The sequence below is a fragment of the Sminthopsis crassicaudata genome, chromosome 1 (genome assembly GCF_048593235.1).
Source record: "Sminthopsis crassicaudata isolate SCR6 chromosome 1, ASM4859323v1, whole genome shotgun sequence".
Classification (NCBI taxonomy): Eukaryota; Metazoa; Chordata; class Mammalia; order Dasyuromorphia; family Dasyuridae; genus Sminthopsis; species Sminthopsis crassicaudata.
Genome location: NC_133617.1, coordinates 663470867 through 663489431, shown reverse-complemented (window position 1 = coordinate 663489431; position 18565 = coordinate 663470867). Strand labels below are relative to the sequence as shown.

Genomic DNA, 18565 nt, shown 5'->3' with positions numbered 1-18565 from the left:
CCAGATGCCAGGCTGGGTTTGGATTGGCAGTAGAGAATGATTAAAGGTTTGGGGGAAGACATATAAGCAGTGGTTTAGGAAGCATAAGTTGGCATGCAAGATGGATTAGAGGCGAAAGGCAGTCAGATCACATAGGAAGATTTGCAGTAATCCAGAGAATAATAAAGTTTTGAGACTGGAGAAAACCTGGCCATTTTTCTAACAGATCCTTATGTTGAGTAAGAGAAAGAGTTAGGCTTTTGCCTCCAAAAAATGAAATCTTTTGCTATTTGTGGACTGGAGCACAGCAAAAGATGTCAGATGACCCAAGGGTCATTCTAAAGGTGTATTTGTTCCCCTCAAGGGCCAGGCTCAGGAATGCCTCCTGGAGAAGTCAATGCTGGACAATCGAAAGAGTTTCCTGGTGGCTCGTATCAGTGCGCAGGCAAGTGTCCCAGGCTCCCTCTTCAGCAAGCAGCTCTCATGCTCTTGGACTCTGTGCCCTGCCCCTCTCATCTGGGATTCCCTACAAGTGAGGGAGGGCCTCAGGCTGTCGCAGCTAGAGTCTTCCATTTGGGAGCAGTCTAGGCAAAACTCAAGCTAACAACTCAGCAGCCACCAGTGGTGTTCTCAATGAAACAAGGGTCTTATAGTGTCATTAGGAGAAAAAAAGTCCTTGGTAAACCTCAGCAAGCTAGATGGGACATAGTTATTGAGGGCCAGATGTCATGAGCTGGGAGGGCCATCCTTCTGAGAGCTAGTGGAAGCCTTCTTTCTCTTCCTGGTCAAGCTTTCTTTCCTCTGCCAGGTGGTCGTTTACTACAAGGAGGCTTGTCGGGCCCTGGAAAACCCTGAGACTGCCTCTCTGCTGGGCAAGGTCCAGAAAGACTGGAAGAAGCTGGTGCAGATGAAGACCTGCTATTTTGCTGCTGTGGCTCATGTAAGGAGCCCTGCTGGCAGCTCTTCTGTGGGGTGTGGAAGTTGGGGCCAGCTCCTGGGCAGCAGATCTCTGTTGACCTCCTACCCTCTCTCTTTTTCAGCTGCACATGGGGAAGCAAGCTGAGGAACAGCAGAAGTTTGGAGAGAGGGTAATAAGAATGGCAAGCAGCAAAAGGATCCCTGAGCTCTGGCTCTGGGAAAAGGCTTTCAACATCTTATTTCCCCAGGGCAGGGAAAATTGTATCATGAATCTGACCAAATGCAGGAGCTTCTTTCTGCACCCTTCTCGGTTTCCCAATTTCCCTTCATTTTTATATCCCATTTTCCCCAGCCCAAGTTCTCTCCTTTATTTGTGCAAAGGAGGCTTCTAACCTCCTTTTTTCTTCTGAATAGATAAGAGCATAGGACTAAGAGCTAAGAAACCCGAGTTCTAGCATTGGCCTCTGCCATTAACTTGTTGTGTGATCATGGTCTTGGTTTGTTCTTCTGTAAAATGGCTATCTTGCTACCTGCCCTGTGTGCCTCACAGGATGGCTGAGAAGTTCAAATAAGATGATGGGGTTTGGAAGTTCTTTGAAAAACATTCAGTACAAAGGACTTTTCCCATCTGGTCTTAACCAGAAAGCTTTGGGATTCTTGGAGTGCAAACAAGCAACAATTTGTGTACTTAGTGTGTAGAACCTTCCACATTCCCACTTTAATCACCTTATCCCAACATGTTTCCTTAGTCTTAGCCAGAGTGAACTCCTAACCCCCTGCTAAGTCTACCTCTAGACCTGCTTTCTATCTCTCGTACCTGGGGCCCCTGCTGAGAGCTCTTGTTTTGAATTCTTTGTCCATGCCAGACTAGTTTGTCTGCCTTTCTGCCTAGCTGGGCAGTTTCACTGCCATCATGTGGGACGTGATTTTGGCCCAGTGAATCCTGCTAGAAGCTCAACATGGAGAGAGTGTATGAAGTCTGGGTGTGGGCTTATGCTGAAGCCTAGAGGGGGGCCTTTGGGCTCCCTGTGGCTATTTTTGAGATGCTGTTTTATAAGAAAAGGTGATTAGGACTTCCTACGGTCATACAGCTATGATGAAGTAGGAGAAAAAGGAAGGGGAAGGAGGAAGGAGGTCCTTACCCTTTTCCTTGCCATCCTTCCCTCCCCAGCTGGGCTATTAGGAAGCCAACTCTCTCTTTCCTTATAGGTAGTCTACTTCCAGAGTGCCCTGGACAAGCTTAATGAAGCCATCAAATTGGCAAAGGTAACATTGGCAAGGTTCACCCCTTCTGTTTTTCCCTTTCCTGATAAGACTAACTTCTTAGTCTCATTAGAACTTTTGATCTTTTACGAATTTAAAAAAACCTTGATTGAATGCCATTGTACATAGAGCTCTGAGAGGGAGATGAGTCGGGAAAGTGAAGGGGAGGACTGGAGTTGTGGCGATCTCAGTAAGGAGCAAATTTGGCATAATGAAGAGCTTTCCCTTCTTTCTTCTCTCCAAAAGGGACAACCTGAAACTGTACAGGATGCTCTGCGCTTCACTATGGATGTTATTGGAGGAAAGTAAGTCAGGATTGAACGAGTATCACTGTCACATGAGAGGGGAGGGGAGCATATGGAATTGAGGAGCTGGCTTCAAGCTTGGCTTGGCATCAGTCTCATGCTTCTGGGAGCAGGATGGACCTCCCAGTTCATATTTCTCCTAAACAATCCATGTTTCCTTTCCCAAGATAGATTCCCTTAGGAGAGCAAGAAGGCATCTGAGCTGGACCCAGAACTGGGTTCCCCAGATTGTGGCTGGCAGATAACATGGGAGGGGAGGGAAAAGGAAATTGTGGCCAATCCTTATACATACACATGTGAAAGTGGGCAGGACATGGACGTTGGCCCTTATCCCCCTTTTCTCTGTCCCCAGGTTCAATTCAGCCAAGAAAGACAATGACTTCATCTATCACGAGGCTGTCCCTGCCTTGGACACTTTGCAGCCTGTAAAAGGTGTGGGATGGATGTAGAGGGTGGAGAAGAGAAGACTGAGTGACATAATTTTGGTGATGGAAATGGGTGCCTAGTGTCAGCAAGGGAATAAAGAAAGGAACAAAAAAATGTTTTTTTTTCTTGACCTCCCCTATTGGCTTAGGGACTTGGTCACTTGACATAACTGCTCCATGGTAGATTTATATTAATAAAAACATTGTAATAATGAGGGGAATGACCATTCCAATGTCCTTCAGCCTATTTTTAGCGTACTGAGTCCTGAGGGCTAAGTTTAAAAAAAAAAAAAAAATCTTGCCCTTTGGAGACTAGGGCACATGACCCAGGAGCAAAGGGTTGTGGTAACTGGAGAGGTTGTTGAACATCAACAAAGACTGGGGGGAGGGCTGGCAGAGGATCATTGTCAAGTATTTGAAAGACTGTCATTAGACTTGTTTGGCTTCTGGAGCCCAGAAATATAAATGAGAGAAGTTGCAGAGAAATATTTAGGCTTTGCATAAGGAAATGTTCCTTACAAAGTTTGAATTGTATAAAAGTGGAATGCAGAAGTTCTCCAGCATTGGTCTTTATGAAGAAGATGGATAACTATTTGTTGAGAATTTTGTACAGGGCATTCCTAATTAGGCAGGATCCTTCTCCTCTGAGAGTCAATTATTTGATGATCTCTTAAGCAACTGAATTGGTCTTTGCCTCAGTTTCCACCCCAGGTCTTCTTAACTTTCCAATTATTCTGCTTCTCTCTCCCAGGAGCCCCCTTGGTGAAGCCCCTTCCTGTGAATCCTACTGACCCAGCAGTCACTGGCCCTGACATTTTTGCCAAGTTGGTGCCTATGGCTGCCCATGAGGCCTCCTCACTGTACAGGTCAGCAGAGTGGGAGTTCTGGAGAATGAGCCTTTCCTACAGAAGGGAAGGGTCACCTCCAGAGTGAAGCCTGGGTGGGAGGGAATGGCAGTACAGAGGCTCTCCGCTGACTGTTTTGCCCTCCCACCCTCCAGTGAGGAGAAAGCCAAGCTGCTTCGTGAGATGATGGCTAAGATCGATGCCAAGAACGAGGTCCTAGAGTAAGTAATAGAGAGATGGGAGAACAAGATCCAAACCTGCTTCCTGCTTCCAGGAAGTCCTCCAAAGAAGGAGGGACGCTGGAGAGCCTCCTTTTGAGATTGGGACTGAGAAAATTGAGCTCCTCCAGCTCGGTCCTTGGGGTTGCAGAATCAGGCCTTTCAGAAATAATTCCCTACCCTTGTCCTTAGCCATTACCTATGTCCAGCCTTTAATAATCACAGGAGGTCTCCACAACTGAATTTAATACATTTGAATCAAAGTGAATTGGGGAGAAAATAAATGGTGGGGAGGGAAGGACTGGATTCAATTTTCTGGTGTGCTATCTTGATCTCCATAGATTCAACAAGTACCTCAACATATCTAATTCTATGGGGATTAGTTGTGGGGAAAGTGAAGAATTCAGTCTGGCTGGGGAGCCCAACAAGCTGCAGATGAGGGGGAACAGTTCCAGGAGGGCAGAAATTCTGGCCTGGACTTAGGACCTTTTTTTTTTTTAAATTTAATTTTTATTTTATTTTATAATTATAACTTTTTTTTTTTTTGACAGTATATATGCATGGGTAATTTTTTACAACATTATCCCTTGCACTTACTTCTATTCAGATTTTTTCCCTTCCTCCCCCAGCCCCCTCCCCTAGATGGCAGGCAGTCTTATACATGTTAAATATATTACAGTATATTCTAGATACAATATATGTGTGTAGAACCGAATTTCTTGTTGCACAGGAAGAATTGGATTCAGAAGGTAAAAATAACAGTTTACACTCATTTCCCAGTGTTCCTTTTCTGGATGTAGCTGATTCTGTCCATCATTAATCAATTGGAATTGGATTAGCTCTTCTCTATGTTGAAGATATCCACTTCCATCAGAATACATCCTCATACAGTATCATTGTTGAAGTGTATAATGATCTTCTGGTTCTGCTCGTTTCACTTAGCATCAGTTGATGTAATAGACTTAGGACCTTAAACCAAAGCTCTGATCTAGGAGTCAGGAGTCCCAGCTCTCAGCCACCGGCCCTTTCTAAAGTGTTTTTCACACTCAAGCCACCTAGCCAAGGATGCTGTGCCCTCCTTGGGTCCTGTCTAGGTGAGGACTAGGGGCAGTGACCTTTCTCCATCATCCTTTGGCACAGCCAGTTCATGGACTCCCTGCAACTAGACCCAGAGACCATAGATAATTTGGATGCGTACAACCACATCCCACCCGTGCTCATGGAGAAGTGCGCAGCCCTCAGCGTTCGGCCCGACACGGTGAAGAACCTTGTTCAGTCCATGCAGGGTGAGCATGTGTGAGGAAATGGTCTGTTGGGGGCAGAGCAACTTCTGAGTCAGGTCTGGGCACTTCCTGAGGACAGGCCTTACAGGCCTGTTCTGAGGGAACATTTAGCTCTTCCCCTTTTCCCCCCTTTCTTATCTGTAGGAGGAAACTTAACTTTCCTTTCTCGTTAACTGCTTTATCCATCTCATCCAGTTGAAGGCAGTGTTGGGTCTGAGATTGGAACAGTCTTGTAAATTCCATGACTAAGAGGGGAATAGGAGAGGGCAAGGCTGACCCCAAGATATGGGGGCCCTATGAGAGGCATGGGCTTGACATCTCTCCCATTCCACAGTGTTGTCAGGGGTCTATACAGATGTAGAGGCTTCCCTGAAGGAGATCAAGGGTCTGCTAGAGGAGGATGAGCTGCTAGAACAGAAGGTCCAGGAAGCGTCTGGACAGTCAGGAGCGGTACCGGCCGGGGGGCTGGCCGAGGTAAGCCGAGAGTGGGCCAAGTACATGGAAGTGCATGAGAAGGCCTCCTTCACCAACAGTGAACTGCACCGGGCCATGAACCTGCACATCAGTAACTTACGGCTATTGAGCGGGCCCCTGGACCAAGTACGTGCTGCCCTGCCCTCTCCGGCCCTCACCCCCGGTAAGCAGAAAGGTGGATGTTGACTGTGTGGCCAAGGGAGAGGGCACCTGTGTTCCTCCCCCAGAGGAGGCAATCCTGTGAGGTTCTTTCTTATGATGGTGAGAGAACTCTGCCCTTTGCGCTTTCCCAGATGACAAGGCTGTACTGCAAAACCTCAAGCGCATCCTGGGCAAGGTGCAGGAAATGAGGGACCAGCGCCTGTCCCTGGAGCACCAGCTCCGAGAGCTGATCCAGAAGGACGACATCACCACCTCCCTCGTCACCACAGACCGCTCAGAGATGAAGGTGGCGCCCCCAGGGAGGAAATCTGTTTTATGGGGATCTCTCTTTGATGAGAACCTGGGAAAAGGCTATGGGAGGTCCGGGAGGCAGCCCTGTCCCTGCTCAGAGAGCTCTCCTGGGTCTCACTCCTCCTCCTCCTCCTCTTCCCTCTCAGAAACTCTTTGAAGAACAACTCAAGAAGTATGACCAGCTCCGCGTGTACCTGGATCAAAACCTGGCCGCCCAGGAGAACATCCTCAAGGCACTGACCGAGGCCAACGTGCAGTATGCAGCCGTCCGCCGAGTGCTGGCTGAGCTGGAACACAAGTCAGTGCAGGCTGCCCTCCTCTCTGGCCTGGTTTCCTCCCCTCCCCCTGCCCAGCTCCCTCCTCACCCCCTGAAGATCCCTCCCAGTTCTTGGGCCACTGGGGCAGCAAGAGGGGGTGGGGGCATGTGCGATGGAACCGGGCTCACCTTTGTCTCTGCCTCAGGTGGAACTCCACACTGCAGACCTTGGTGGCCTCCTACGAGGCCTATGAGGACTTAATGAAGAAGTCCCAGGAGGGAAAGGATTTCTATGCTGATCTGGAGAGCAAGGTGTCTGCTCTGCTGGAACGGGCCAAGGCTGCGTGCCAGGCCCGAGAAGCCGCCTTCCAGCAGCTCCTCAGCAGGTAAATCTGGGCCCAGGCACTGTCCTGAGATCAAAAGGATTCCGGATGAGGGTGGGGAAGAGTCATCAGGGCACCGCACTGAGAGGACTCTGGACTGACCCTTTAGGGAACTGAAAAAGAAGCCCCCACCGCGGCCAACTGCCCCCAAGCCGTTGCTGCCCCGAAAAGAAGAGGGAGAAGCTGGGGAGCCTGGGGACTTGCCTGAAGAGCTCCGAAGCCTGCCTCCTGACATGCTGGCTGCCCACCTGACCACCTTTCCCACTGGAACCCTACCCAATGAGGCCTTTTTGGGAGCTGGAGCCGTTATGCCTTTCCCTCCTAGCCATTTTGCTGTCCCTGGGTCTCACTATATTCCCAGCCAGGGGTCTGGTCCCTTTCCCCCAGGGACCTACTCTGGGCCTCCTCCTCTACTACAACCCTCTGCCCCCCAGCCTACAGTCGGGTTACCCCTGCCGGGCCTGGCTTCGGGGCCCCGCCTCTATCCAGCTCCCAATTATGCCCCAGATCCTGGCCTAATCCCTGCTTCTCCTCAACACAGGCTAGTGAGCAGCCACTATGCACTAGGACCTCCTGGATCCACTGGAGGTCTCCCCACAGCCCCACCTCCTCGATTTATCAGTCCCGAGCTGGCTCCAGGCATCCGCCCTGCCACCACCACAGTGGACAGCGTCCAGGCCCCCATTTCTAGCTACACGGCTCCCCGGCCTGGGCCTAGCCCAAGCCCGGCCCCCAGCAGGCCCTGTTACTCTGCCTCCCAGCAAGGTGTCCCAACAGTACCCTATCCTTACCCCATAGGGGTTTGCCAACCTTTCACTCCCTCCTCGGCCCAGCTTCCTTTCCCCCCAGCTCCCCGTGGTGAATTGCAGCCTCGACCCCAACCCTACGTCTCCCAAGTGCCCTTTGTACCTCAGCCTCGACCCCCGGCCCCAATTCAGCAATCGCCAGTCTTCCCTCCCCAGACGAGGGTTCCTGCTCCCACGGCCCAGCAGCCTCCTTTTCCTTTTGTCACCCAGCCTGCTGTCTTGGGGCAGCTCCCACCACCTCTGCGCACCCATCTTTACCCGCTTCCTTCTCAGGATCCCTTACCCCCCCATTCAGGAACCTTGCCTTTCCCTACTCCAGCCCCACCTCAGCCTCCCCATACTCCACTCCCTGGAGTCCAGCCCCTTCCCCCAGGCACTTCAGCCATACCCTATTGCCCAGCTCCAGTTTCTAGGCCCCAGGCCCCCTCACTTCCCAGTCAGTTGCCCCCTGGCACCCCACTATCCCTTCGGGGTCCTCCACCCTCCAGTCAACCTTCTCCAAGTCCTCACCCTGTGCCTTCACCAGCCCCATCCCCAGGGCCTGGCCCTACTACCACACATCCTTCCCAGGCGGAGCCGCCACCGTTCCAGCGCTGTAACTCGTCCACAGCTGATCTGCTTTCATCCAGCCCAGAGAGCCAGCACGGGGGTTCCCAACCCCCTGGCGGAGGCCAGCCTTTGCTCCAGCCCACTAAGGCGGATGCCACGGAGGGCCAACGGCCCCAGGCTCTGCGGCTGATTGAGTGTGACCCTTATGAGCAGCCCCAGAGGCTCCAACAACTTCAGGAGGAATTGGAGGCCTTCCGGGGGCTGCTGAGTGGGGGGGCAGGGGCCCTAGATGCAGTGTGGAGAGAGCTGCAGGAAGCCCAGGAACGTGATGCCCGAGGCCGCTCCATTGCCATTGCCCGGTGCTACTCTCTCAAGAACCGGCACCAAGATATCATGCCCTACGATAGCAACCGCGTAGTGCTGCGTTCGGGTAAGGACGACTACATCAATGCCAGCCGTGTGGAAGGGCTCTCGTCATACTGCCCACCATTGATAGCCACCCAGGCCCCGCTGCCTGGCACCGCGGCGGACTTCTGGCTCATGGTCCATGAACAGAAGGTGTCCGTCATTGTTATGTTGGTTTCAGAGGCAGAGATGGAAAAGGTAAGAAGGGTTAGACAGACAGTCTTTGGGAATAATGGAGCTTTTTGCCTTTTAAGGCAAAGAGAATAGGATATAAATACAGATCATCGTCCCAGATGGGATGGGACCTTTGTACCCCAGCACCTTATACAGGGTGTCCAGGCTAATTCTTGTCAACACAGCTGTAGTCAATCCTTTTTTCCCTTTGGAAGTATATTATTTTGAAGTGTAAAATAGAAATTACAAGAGACCAATTATATTGAAATATATTTAATCAAAATAGTTTTAAAAACAAATTCACAGGTGCTAGATTAAGAACCCTTGATCTGGTGCCCAAGATCAGCTTCTCTTAACAATTCACTCTTCTTGCCCTATAGCAGAAAGTGGCTAAATATTTCCCCACGGAGAGGGGCCAGCCTCTGGTCCAGGGCCCTCTGAGCCTGGTGCTGAGCAGTGTCCGAACCACAGACACCCATGTGGAACGTGTGATGAGCTTGCAGTTCAGAGACCAAAGCCTCAAACGCTCTCTTGTACATCTGCACTTCCCCACTTGGCCAGAGCTGTGCGTTTAACCCAAAAGAGATTTGGGGAGTTGGGGGTGGGGAGGAGTACAGTGAAGGCAGGAGCCAGGCAAGAAAATGAACAGAGTTTTGGTGAGGGAGGGAATGGACAATGAACAACTCTATCAGATAGAGTAGTTCTGATTCCCATAGGCGCGAGGCTTACACAAGTTCTGGAGGCAGTCCACTCATTCTTCTTCCCTTTTCAGGGGCCTCCCAGACAGCCCAGGAAACTTGCTGCGCTTCATCCATGAGGTGCACACCCACTACCTGCATCAGCGGCCTCTGCACACACCCATTGTGGTGCACTGCAGGTACTGCCAGGGCGGCTGCGGGGGGATCTGGGTGTTCTCGGAGAGTCCTGGCTCACCTTGCCTTCCTTTGCTCCCACAGTTCCGGGGTGGGCCGCACTGGAGCCTTTGCACTGCTCTATGCTGCTGTGCAGGAAGTAGAAGCTGGCAATGGGATTCCTGCCCTGACTCAACTGGTCCGGCGGATGCGGCAACAGCGGAAGCACATGTTACAGGAGAAGGTGAGGGCTAAAGGGGGAGGAAGGGCCCGCCAGGCTGCTGAGTTTTAAGGTGTGACCCCTCAAACTGAAAAAGTTACTGTTCCCTCGTCAGCTGCACCTCCGATTTTGTCACGAAGCTGTGCTGAGACACGTAGAGCAGGTGCTCCAGCGGCATGGGATAGCACCTCCTTCTGCCTGTAGACCCCTTGCTAACCCCAACGTGGCCCAGAAGGTAGATGGAGACTCAAGGCAAAGGAAGGGTGGAAGGTGGGAATGGAATAAGGTGGATGGAGTTCCTCCTGATTTTCTTTTCTCTCCCTCCCTCCTCAGGCATATCTTCCACAGGACCCCCAGGACCTGGTGCTGGGTGCAGACATGCCTATCAGCTCCATCCAAGCCACCATTGCCAAGCTCAGCATCCGGCCCCAAGGGGGCGGGCAGGAGCCTCCTCCTCCGGCCTTTCCTAGTCCTGTTGAACCACTCAGTCCCACCACCCCCAGCCTCTTAGAGCTCACCAGTCCCCCTTCACCTTCCCCTCCTTCCTCCCCCCAGCAAGAAATTCCTGAGCCTAAAGAAGAGAGCGAGGTAGCCATGGCCCCCAGCCCTGGGCCTTCCACCTCTTCTCTAGAGTTGTTGGCTTCCCTGACTCCGGAGGCCTTCTCTTTGGATAGCTCCCTGCGGGGGAAGCAACGCATGAACAAGCAGAGCTTCCTGCAGGCTCATAATGGGCAAGGACTGCGGGGTGCCGGCCCGAGTGATGACCCTCTCAGCCTTTTGGACCCACTCTGGACCCTAAATAAGACATGAATTAGACCTAAAGGCACGGTTGTCCAACGGCTTCTAACTCCCTACACTACATGTTTCCTTTAAATCTGCTGAGTCCCTAATCCAAATCTGAGCTGCCTCTTTTCTGGAACAGGGAAAAAAAGAAAAAGACTTCCTACCCCTCCTCTGGGGCCCTGAGGAAAAAGGAGCTGCAGGCTGGCCAGGGGAGAGGAGGAGGACTCAGCAACTCAGGGGAGAGAAGTCCTAAGTGTGGGGGTCCAACCCCTCCCCTCCAATTCCTGTTGCCTTTAGCCCCAGTCTGGTGGGAGACAGAGCCCTTCTCCCAGGATGGTCGGCATTCCTCTTGACTGCATGGAGCTGCTGAATGGACTTTAGCGCTCCTTCCGCCCCCTTCACTAACTGGACCTTGACTCTTGGGGGCAAGGTAGGGGTGGGGCAGATCATGAACAGAGTAGCCATTCTCTTACTTGGGACCTGAAATTTTTTTCCAGCTCTTTGCTACTAAAATAAACCAACCTATATGCAGCTACTGCTTGGGCTTCCCTTTTCTTGAGTGTCCCCCAGTCGTTTACTTTTTCCTTGGATCCTCACAGCCAGGTCCTCATTTTATGAAGAAAGTGACTTGGGCCATTTAGGGGTAATAAGGTTCCCAACACACCCTTTTGAAAAGTCCATATTGTCTTGTCAGTATTGAGGACTTGATGTTGGGAGCTTAGTAGTGTGGACAGAAAACAGACTTGGCCAGATTTTGTGTGTGCGCGCCATGGCCATTTACAAATACAAACTTTTACAGCTTCCTCTTTCAGCACAAGCAACAAAGCTTGTCACTATAGCATGAAGGCAAGAGGGCTGTCTGTGATGTCAAAGAGGAGTTAGTATCTTCAAAGCATGGGAATGTTACTCATCCTCAAGTTACCCTCCTTTGTCTCCCTCTAATAAGAAAACCTGAATTCCATTAAGAAAGTCCTATTCCTCCCCTTTGTGACTCTCCTCTCTTACATGGGTCAACAATACCACTACATTCCCCTTCCCCAGTTTCCCTCCAGTATTCAAACCATCTTCCCCCAAGGAAGACAGTTTTACAGCTGACAAAAGCAATAAGGAAGGCATTTCCTCTCCAAGAGTAGGAATGCCACATGAATAGCTCTTGGACTAACTAGGCCCACCACTTTTTTTTTTTTTTCCCCCAAGTGGGCATAGGGAAGGAAAAGTAGTAACCAAAACATAATTATATGCCCTTAGAGAGCATAGATGGAGGTAGTAGCTCATGGTAGTTATATATTACATGATTTTAAAAAGTTTATTTAAGAGAGGGAACTGGCAAGGTGGGAAGACATTGGAAAGTCCCAAGGGCAAATGCAGCCAACTCCATTCTCTCCTTTACCCTCAGGTTCTACGACTTTGGTCCCTAATGGTCCCCACTAATGGGGAAAGGGAGCGCCAGAGATGCCAGGCAGAAGGAATAGAGTCCTATGCCTTGCACAGGATCAACCAGTTAACAGGACACACAGTGTCCTTCGTGGGATAGGAGCTTACCAATAGCCGTCCTCTCCAACCACCGGAAAGGTGGACTATTGCCCTCTTGCTCCAAGCCTGGTCACCACTGTTGAATCACCTCCAGTCAATATTCACCCTGGTTCAGTCCATCTTCTCCAAGACAGAGGGCACATAGACCAGGCTCAGCTCGCTGCCAAAGTTGCAGACGATGGCTGCGTTGTCCAGCACGAGAATCTGGCGGGCAGGCTGCGCCTCACTGCTTTTGCCCAGGTAGACAGTTTGCAGCAGGCCCCCATAGTTTAGATCCCAGAAGGAGACACATCCCTGGCCTCCAGTGACCAGCAAGTTGTCGGAGATGACACCCAGGCTGGCCCCACAACCCATGTCCTAGGGAAGTCGAGGAGAGCAAGTGTTAAAAGGTATCACGGTTCATAATATCTTAGGCTCTACTTTCCAGTCCTCTTATGCCATATTTGCCCTTAAAATGGGAGAGGGACAAGATAAAGACCATCCTGTGCCCTCCCTCCTTTCCTCTCCTTACCTGCTGAATTGAGTAGAGCTTGATGCCAGTGCTCCGGTCCCAGATGATGATGAGGTCATCTAGACCACTGCTGATAATACAGGAAGTTGTGCAGGTGAGAGAGGTCACATCCCCCCGGTGTGCAAACATATGGCTTACTCGACTACCTGTCAGAACATCCCAAAGGCAGATGGCTCCATCCTGCCCCCCACTGGCCAGCACCATTGTCTAAGAGAACGGAAATGGAAAAACTAGGTTACTCAACCATTTGCTAAGGCAACCAAAGGTGAGGAGCTAAAAGCCAGATACAGCAGCCTCCAGCTGCTCAAGTTCTGTAAGGTGATAATTTTGTATGGCCCACAGATGAAGAGCTAAATACCAGAAAGGCCCTGGACAGAAAAATCCCACCCCCCTTAATTCCTCCCCAGGAGGTCACAGTGACTCTCACCTGGTCAATGTACACGGCTGTGATGGCTCCTGAATGGCCCTGAAGGGTGAAGAGACAGCACGAGTCCTCCAGCCGATACACCTGAGACACGAGGCACATCAGAACTCGGATACACACACACACACACACACACACACACTCACGTTATCTCTATCTCTCTCTTTCCCTACTCATAGTTGAAAAGGGCCTCTGGAGGTCACTTTGGTGGCTCCAGCAGAGGTTTCACCACGTTCATTGTCTTTCTGCCCCTCTTCCCAATGGCACTCACTCTCAGAGTGCGGTCCTGGCTCCCCGTCACCACACGGCCGGCAGCAGCCTTCAGGGCAGTTATGGGCTTCTGGTGAGCACACGACACCTTGTGAGTGAGGTGGCACACCACGGCATCACTGTTGCCATACACTGGGGATGAGGGAGCACTGCCCCGGCCTGGAGTCCCTGGGGAAAACCAACACCAAATGAATAGAGATCCAAAAGAGAAAGGTCAGTGTGTCCCAAGACACCAACACCAGGAGAGCCAACTTAATTCCCATCCCTGCTGGGGGCACAAGGTAAAAAAGCTGTTAGAAATCAGTCTCAAACTTTTCATAGAATCTTTCCTTTTGATTCACCCTATCTCCCTTTTTACCTCGAAATTGCAAGTGGCTGAGGACAGTACGAGTCTCTAAGGAGAAGAAATCAAGCGACCCATTAAGTCGGGCAGCCACAATCCTGGAACAGAAGAACAGTAATCACTGCAGCCTTCAGGAGACAAGATTGTGTATGTGTGCACATGTGTACATCTTACAGGTGAGAAAACTCAGACCCAGGCAGTAAATATACAAAGAAACCATGCTCCTCCCTCATAAACGTCTTTTTCCTCTCAGAATACCTCTCAGGGTAAGACCTGTCCTGCCCTTCTGACCCAAGGGCCCTCCTGCAGAGTGATTCGAGGGCTCACATCCTCACCTCTTATTCAGGAACACGAGGGCGGTGATACCCGAGGAGACCTCCTCATTGCTGCAGTGAAGGGTGCCCTCGATGGCGTCCCACACCTGTAACCACAGAGGTGTGAGGGCCCCACTTAGGTGGGAGCAGCCTCACCTGACTTCCTTCCCTGTAGGACAGACCAAGACCCATCCTGCCCAACACTATGGGGAAGACCACCACTTGCTCTCCTTTAACGGAAGGGGATAGGTTTCAGTGGAGCCTGAGCAGAGACCTGGATTCTCTGTCTAGTGTGTCAGTTAGGGACCCAAGGTCCCAGCCCCTCTCCCTCCTCTACTTTCCCCTTAGTGAAATGAGGTAGAAGCCTCTGGCCCCCACCACAGCCAATCCCTGTGGGGACGAGACCTTTTGTCCTCAGGCTCGCTCCATCAAAGTGGCATTCCCTCCCTCTGTCCTCAACTCCCCACCTAACCTCCCCACCTCCAGCCTGCCGTTGCTGCGCCCAGCCACGATGAGGTTTCCCTGCAGGTCTAGACTCCAGACAGAGCTCTCCGTATCGGGAGTCCACGTGGGGATGGGCAACCCCTTCTCGAGATGTGAGCAGCCTTCATCCTCGGGGCCATGGAACAAAGGAACTGGGGAAGGGGGTCCCAAGACAGGTAAAGGAAGAGAGCCCAGGCCCTCCTCCCGGTATACCCGCTGCACCAATCGGCTGAAATCATAGCCAGGGGGGTCCCGGGCCCGTCTACAGCCCGCCCGGTGCCTTGGCTCAGGCTGGGAAGGTTCTAAAGGGGGAGGATGCAGCTGCTCAGAAAAGTTGGTGTCAATGAGGCAGGTCAGGTCAGGCTGGTCACCAAAGAGTGGAGGCTGGGGAGGTGCCAGGGGATGCCGCAGTTGGGGGTTGTCTCCAAGCTCCTCGGGGCTTCCTTTCCCCCCATCTGATAACTGCTCCCAGCTTTCTTGGGAATCAAACACGCCGCTACTGTCCCTTCGAAGCCTAATAAGCAGAGAAAGAAACGTGCCAGGAGAGGAATGTGTATGAGGATGGAAAAGGAATTAGAAGGAAAAGGATCTTATGCCAATGTTCCCAGCTTAGTAGAAGCTGAAGAAAGAAAATGAGCCTGGGAGCCAGGAAGGGGAGAGAAGAAAAAGAACCCTACCCTTGCTTGGGGATCAGGGTGAGGCAGTCCCCAGTCTGTGCATCCCACACCCGGATCTGTCCTACAAGGCAGCAGCTCACCAGAAGCATCCCATCACTTGCTAGGCACTCGATATCCTGAGAATGAGAAGAATCCACCTCACCAAGGGCGAGTGTACATGGTGTCCGCTGATCTGGGGTGGGTTTCTCCTGGCTTCCCTTTTGTGAAGGGGTGGAGGGGGTACAGCAAGAGACACAGGGGAGCCAGGAAGTAACCCCTGCAGGAACCAAACCAGCTCACTTTCAATTCTCACCATGAGATGCCCTCGAAGGACAAGGGGAATGATCTCAGTTTCAGGCGGGGAGTATCCATAGTCATCACAGGGCAGGTCTCCACGCTTTCGACGGCCGTGGGAGGCCCCATGTTGCCCGTAGTTCCTGGGGCAAAGCACTCGATAGAGGCAGAAGAGCAAAAGCACCAACAAGATCCCAGAAGCCAGACCTAAAGCAGCCACTCTGGGGACAGGACACACAGACAGCATTCAGTGGGGTGACTTCACTGAAAGCCCGTACCCACCCTCTGCGAGCCGCCTGAGCTCCACAGCCTAAAGATCAGCCCAGAAACCCAAGGGAGGCAGAAATGGGATGGGAAACGAGTGGTCAGGAGCAGGTGAAGGCAGGGGAAAAAGCCCACACTCTGGACCAGGGTGGGACCACATGACCAAGTCTCCTGCTTCTCTCACCCCCCTCTTTGTAATTCAAACAAACTCCGGCACAGAGTGAGACAGTGGTCCTTACTTGTAGAGAGTGACATCTCCATGGGTTTTACTGAGCCCCTCAAAGGCCTTGCCCTGATCCTCTCCCTGGGCAGTCCCGGAGCTTGGGGGTTTGTGGGGCCAATAATGTTGAGCCTCCTGTTGGTGCCAAACCTCTTGTGGGTTCAGGTGGAGGGTTGCAGGAATCACCGGAAGCAAGCTGATGTACCTTTAAGGCAGCAAGAAAAATGACGAAATAAGGTGAAGGGCTTTCCAAGGCTACCAAATCTCCACCAAGAACAGTTAGCTGCCCCGGCATCCGAAGGGGGCAATGGAGAAGCCAATTCAGAGCAAGAAGGCCGTGCAAAAATCCCAAGCTTTCCCCTCCCCCATGTCTTTTTCCAAGCCCCCTACAATCCACATACTTTTCTTGGGAAATTTAACAATGCTCCCCACATGCTTTTCTTGGGAAATTTAACAATGCTCCCCAAGAAAAGAGAAACGCATCCTGTTCTCAGAGCAGAGCCCCAAAGCGATTTCCTAATCCTGCTGTTAGAACCAGGTCTCCCCCACTCACCTCACTCTCCTCTGCTACTACCTACCTCTTAGCCAGAGTGATATTGTAGTAACTGAAAAGGGATGGCCAATGACGGAAGGACAGCTTCCTCCAGAGCTCTTCATCTTCTGGTCCCCACGTCACCTCTGGGGCAGGGCCTATGTCCAGCAAGCTGCTATGAGGAGCCCCCTCCAGATGGTCCTGGGGCTCCTGAACTTCAGAGGATTCCCAAGGCAGTGTCTGATTCTCTCCTAGCTTAGAAGCATCCGGTGGGAAAATGGAGAAGGTACTCTTGGGGTCACCTGCAGGCAGCACCCCACCTGGCACAGACATTGGAGGCAGTCCTGTCTCTCCCAAAGGGCTCTGATCTGTCACCTGGGCTGTTAAGTAAATGCGCAGCCCAGCAGGGTCTGTATACACTAGGATGCCAATCCAGATCACTGTGCCAACCTGCAAGAAGCAGAGATGGGATCAATAAATTCACACTAATGTCTCTTAAGACTTTCATCTTATGAATTTTGTTGATGGATTGATGGGAAGGGGACCTCTCAAGTAATGCACTCTGTGAACTGAATGGATTATGAAGTTCAAGCTAGAACTACATTCTCCCCTCCTAAGGCCATCTGACTTCTAACCATTTTCCCCAAGTTGAAAATAAACTTTGGTATCATCCTATGCCTCTGTCCCCAAATGCCACCTAAAATGCTCAAGACCCGAGTCATTTTAGAATGGGATGTTCATTAGGCTTTTTGACTATTTCCTCCAGCTTCCAATTTCCTTGACATTTTCCTTCTGGGCCCCCCCCCCCCCCCACTGAAAAGTGGCCTAGAATCAGCGCTTATCCCAGTGCTGATGATCAGAAAGTTAAAATCCCTCAGTCTATTTCAGAGAACAAACAACAGTAGTTCCTTTTAGACTAAACCCCATTTCCAGGAAAATGGAATTAAGAACTAGGAACCAAGTCTTAAAGTCAAAACTGTTGTCAGATTGGTCAGCCTCTCACTGATGGTCACCTAGTTAAAAGTGAGATCTCCCATACCACTAACAAACTAATTCTTTCCTCCCTTCACTATTTCTCTTAATTCTAACAGCTTCACATGCTTGCCATAATTAATAATCAGTCTCATTCTGTCTAAAGCAAGCAGAAGAAACTATGGTATTTAACAGTTTATTCAGGGACAACAGACATCTTGGACCAGAATAGATAAGAGAACAATGAATCCATTGTTGCTATTTCCCAAACCCCCAATGGTCTTTTCCTGGATCATGGAACCAGCCTTAAAGGGCACATCACTTTGCAGAGATCATCCTAGAGGCCATCACTTACCTTGGCCCCCTCAAAGGGTGCGCTACAAAGGAGAAAATCAGAGGGACTCAGATACTTTAACAAATAGGAATGAAGCTTCTATATTTTAGACATGGGAAGAAGAATGAGGGGAGATACCATGATTAGTCTCTGCGCCAGCCGGGTCCGGGCCAAGAAATAGATGACACAGAGCCTCTTGGGGAGACGCAGATTTCTAAAAGATGATGTCTGTAAGGTGATTGTGTGTGGTGTCGAAGGTCGCATGGCCAACTGCCGCTCATATCGGGGGCCCCGTCCTGCAGGCTTTGCTGGATGCACACAGACTTCTGGGGGCAATCGTTTATTTAGATCAGCTAGCTGCAGGTAAAGATGAAACCCGAGTTGAAGATCTGCTTCCTTTTAGTGGTACAGCCCTCAATCTTTACCATCTAGGCAAACACCAATATCCAAGCAGTCACATACATATATTTTCCACTGTCAACAGGCCTATATATCTTCTAAGATTCCAAAATGTAGGTGATGAGCTACATGGACCCTATGAACCTTGACCCGCTGGGAAGGTAAAGGGAATAAAAATTAGTCCTCTCTCCTACCTCCATCCGACGAATGTCAATAGACAGAACAGTGGTAAAGAAGAGCATCTGCAGAAAGAAGTCAGAGACAAGGCCCACCACAGCAAAGAGACAAAACTCCTGAGGATAAAACAATACGTGATTAGCAGGTCATGATAACAACCCTTGCCTAGGAGTCACTCTGTCTTACAGCTATCCTCCAAACTCTCTAAATCTGTTCTATCCCCCAATCGCCTACCTTCAGATCTTCAGT

At 50.9% G+C, this 18565-nt stretch overlaps 2 protein-coding genes across 5 annotated transcripts in view; one reads left to right on the top strand and one right to left on the bottom strand.

Moving 5' to 3' along the window:
- Positions 1 to 11125, top strand: part of PTPN23 (protein tyrosine phosphatase non-receptor type 23) — a 31272-nt gene extending 20147 nt beyond the window's left edge. The window contains exons 7-25 of one of the 2 annotated variants that reach the window (XM_074283096.1): positions 344 to 424; positions 788 to 919; positions 1020 to 1067; positions 2107 to 2163; positions 2407 to 2465; positions 2818 to 2897; positions 3642 to 3756; positions 3891 to 3956; positions 5094 to 5239; positions 5571 to 5873; positions 6004 to 6158; positions 6310 to 6461; positions 6626 to 6805; positions 6912 to 8760; positions 9117 to 9301; positions 9509 to 9613; positions 9693 to 9831; positions 9923 to 10042; positions 10141 to 11125. In XM_074283096.1, coding sequence (XP_074139197.1) covers positions 344 to 424; positions 788 to 919; positions 1020 to 1067; positions 2107 to 2163; positions 2407 to 2465; positions 2818 to 2897; positions 3642 to 3756; positions 3891 to 3956; positions 5094 to 5239; positions 5571 to 5873; positions 6004 to 6158; positions 6310 to 6461; positions 6626 to 6805; positions 6912 to 8760; positions 9117 to 9301; positions 9509 to 9613; positions 9693 to 9831; positions 9923 to 10042; positions 10141 to 10617 — 4449 coding nt within the window. In that variant the 3' untranslated portion in view covers positions 10618 to 11125. The remainder of the gene's footprint in view (positions 1 to 343; positions 425 to 787; positions 920 to 1019; positions 1068 to 2106; positions 2164 to 2406; positions 2466 to 2817; positions 2898 to 3641; positions 3757 to 3890; positions 3957 to 5093; positions 5240 to 5570; positions 5874 to 6003; positions 6159 to 6309; positions 6462 to 6625; positions 6806 to 6911; positions 8761 to 9116; positions 9302 to 9508; positions 9614 to 9692; positions 9832 to 9922; positions 10043 to 10140) is intronic. The other variant, XM_074283097.1, reaches the window with a different exon arrangement.
- Positions 8994 to 18565, bottom strand: part of SCAP (SREBF chaperone) — a 92064-nt gene continuing 82492 nt past the window's right edge. For 2 of the 3 annotated variants that reach the window (XM_074283098.1, XM_074283099.1), the window contains exons 11-23: positions 18334 to 18432; positions 17879 to 18097; positions 16481 to 16884; positions 15922 to 16107; positions 15438 to 15639; positions 15146 to 15261; positions 14466 to 14982; positions 14007 to 14092; positions 13687 to 13769; positions 13330 to 13496; positions 13062 to 13142; positions 12635 to 12841; positions 11883 to 12480 (exon numbers count right to left, since the gene is read on the bottom strand). In XM_074283098.1, coding sequence (XP_074139199.1) covers positions 12235 to 12480; positions 12635 to 12841; positions 13062 to 13142; positions 13330 to 13496; positions 13687 to 13769; positions 14007 to 14092; positions 14466 to 14982; positions 15146 to 15261; positions 15438 to 15639; positions 15922 to 16107; positions 16481 to 16884; positions 17879 to 18097; positions 18334 to 18432 — 2613 coding nt within the window. In that variant the 3' untranslated portion in view covers positions 11883 to 12234. Of the gene's footprint in view, positions 9784 to 11882; positions 12481 to 12634; positions 12842 to 13061; positions 13143 to 13329; positions 13497 to 13686; positions 13770 to 14006; positions 14093 to 14465; positions 14983 to 15145; positions 15262 to 15437; positions 15640 to 15921; positions 16108 to 16480; positions 16885 to 17878; positions 18098 to 18333; positions 18433 to 18565 lie in introns of those variants that run through there. The other variant, XR_012484872.1, reaches the window with a different exon arrangement.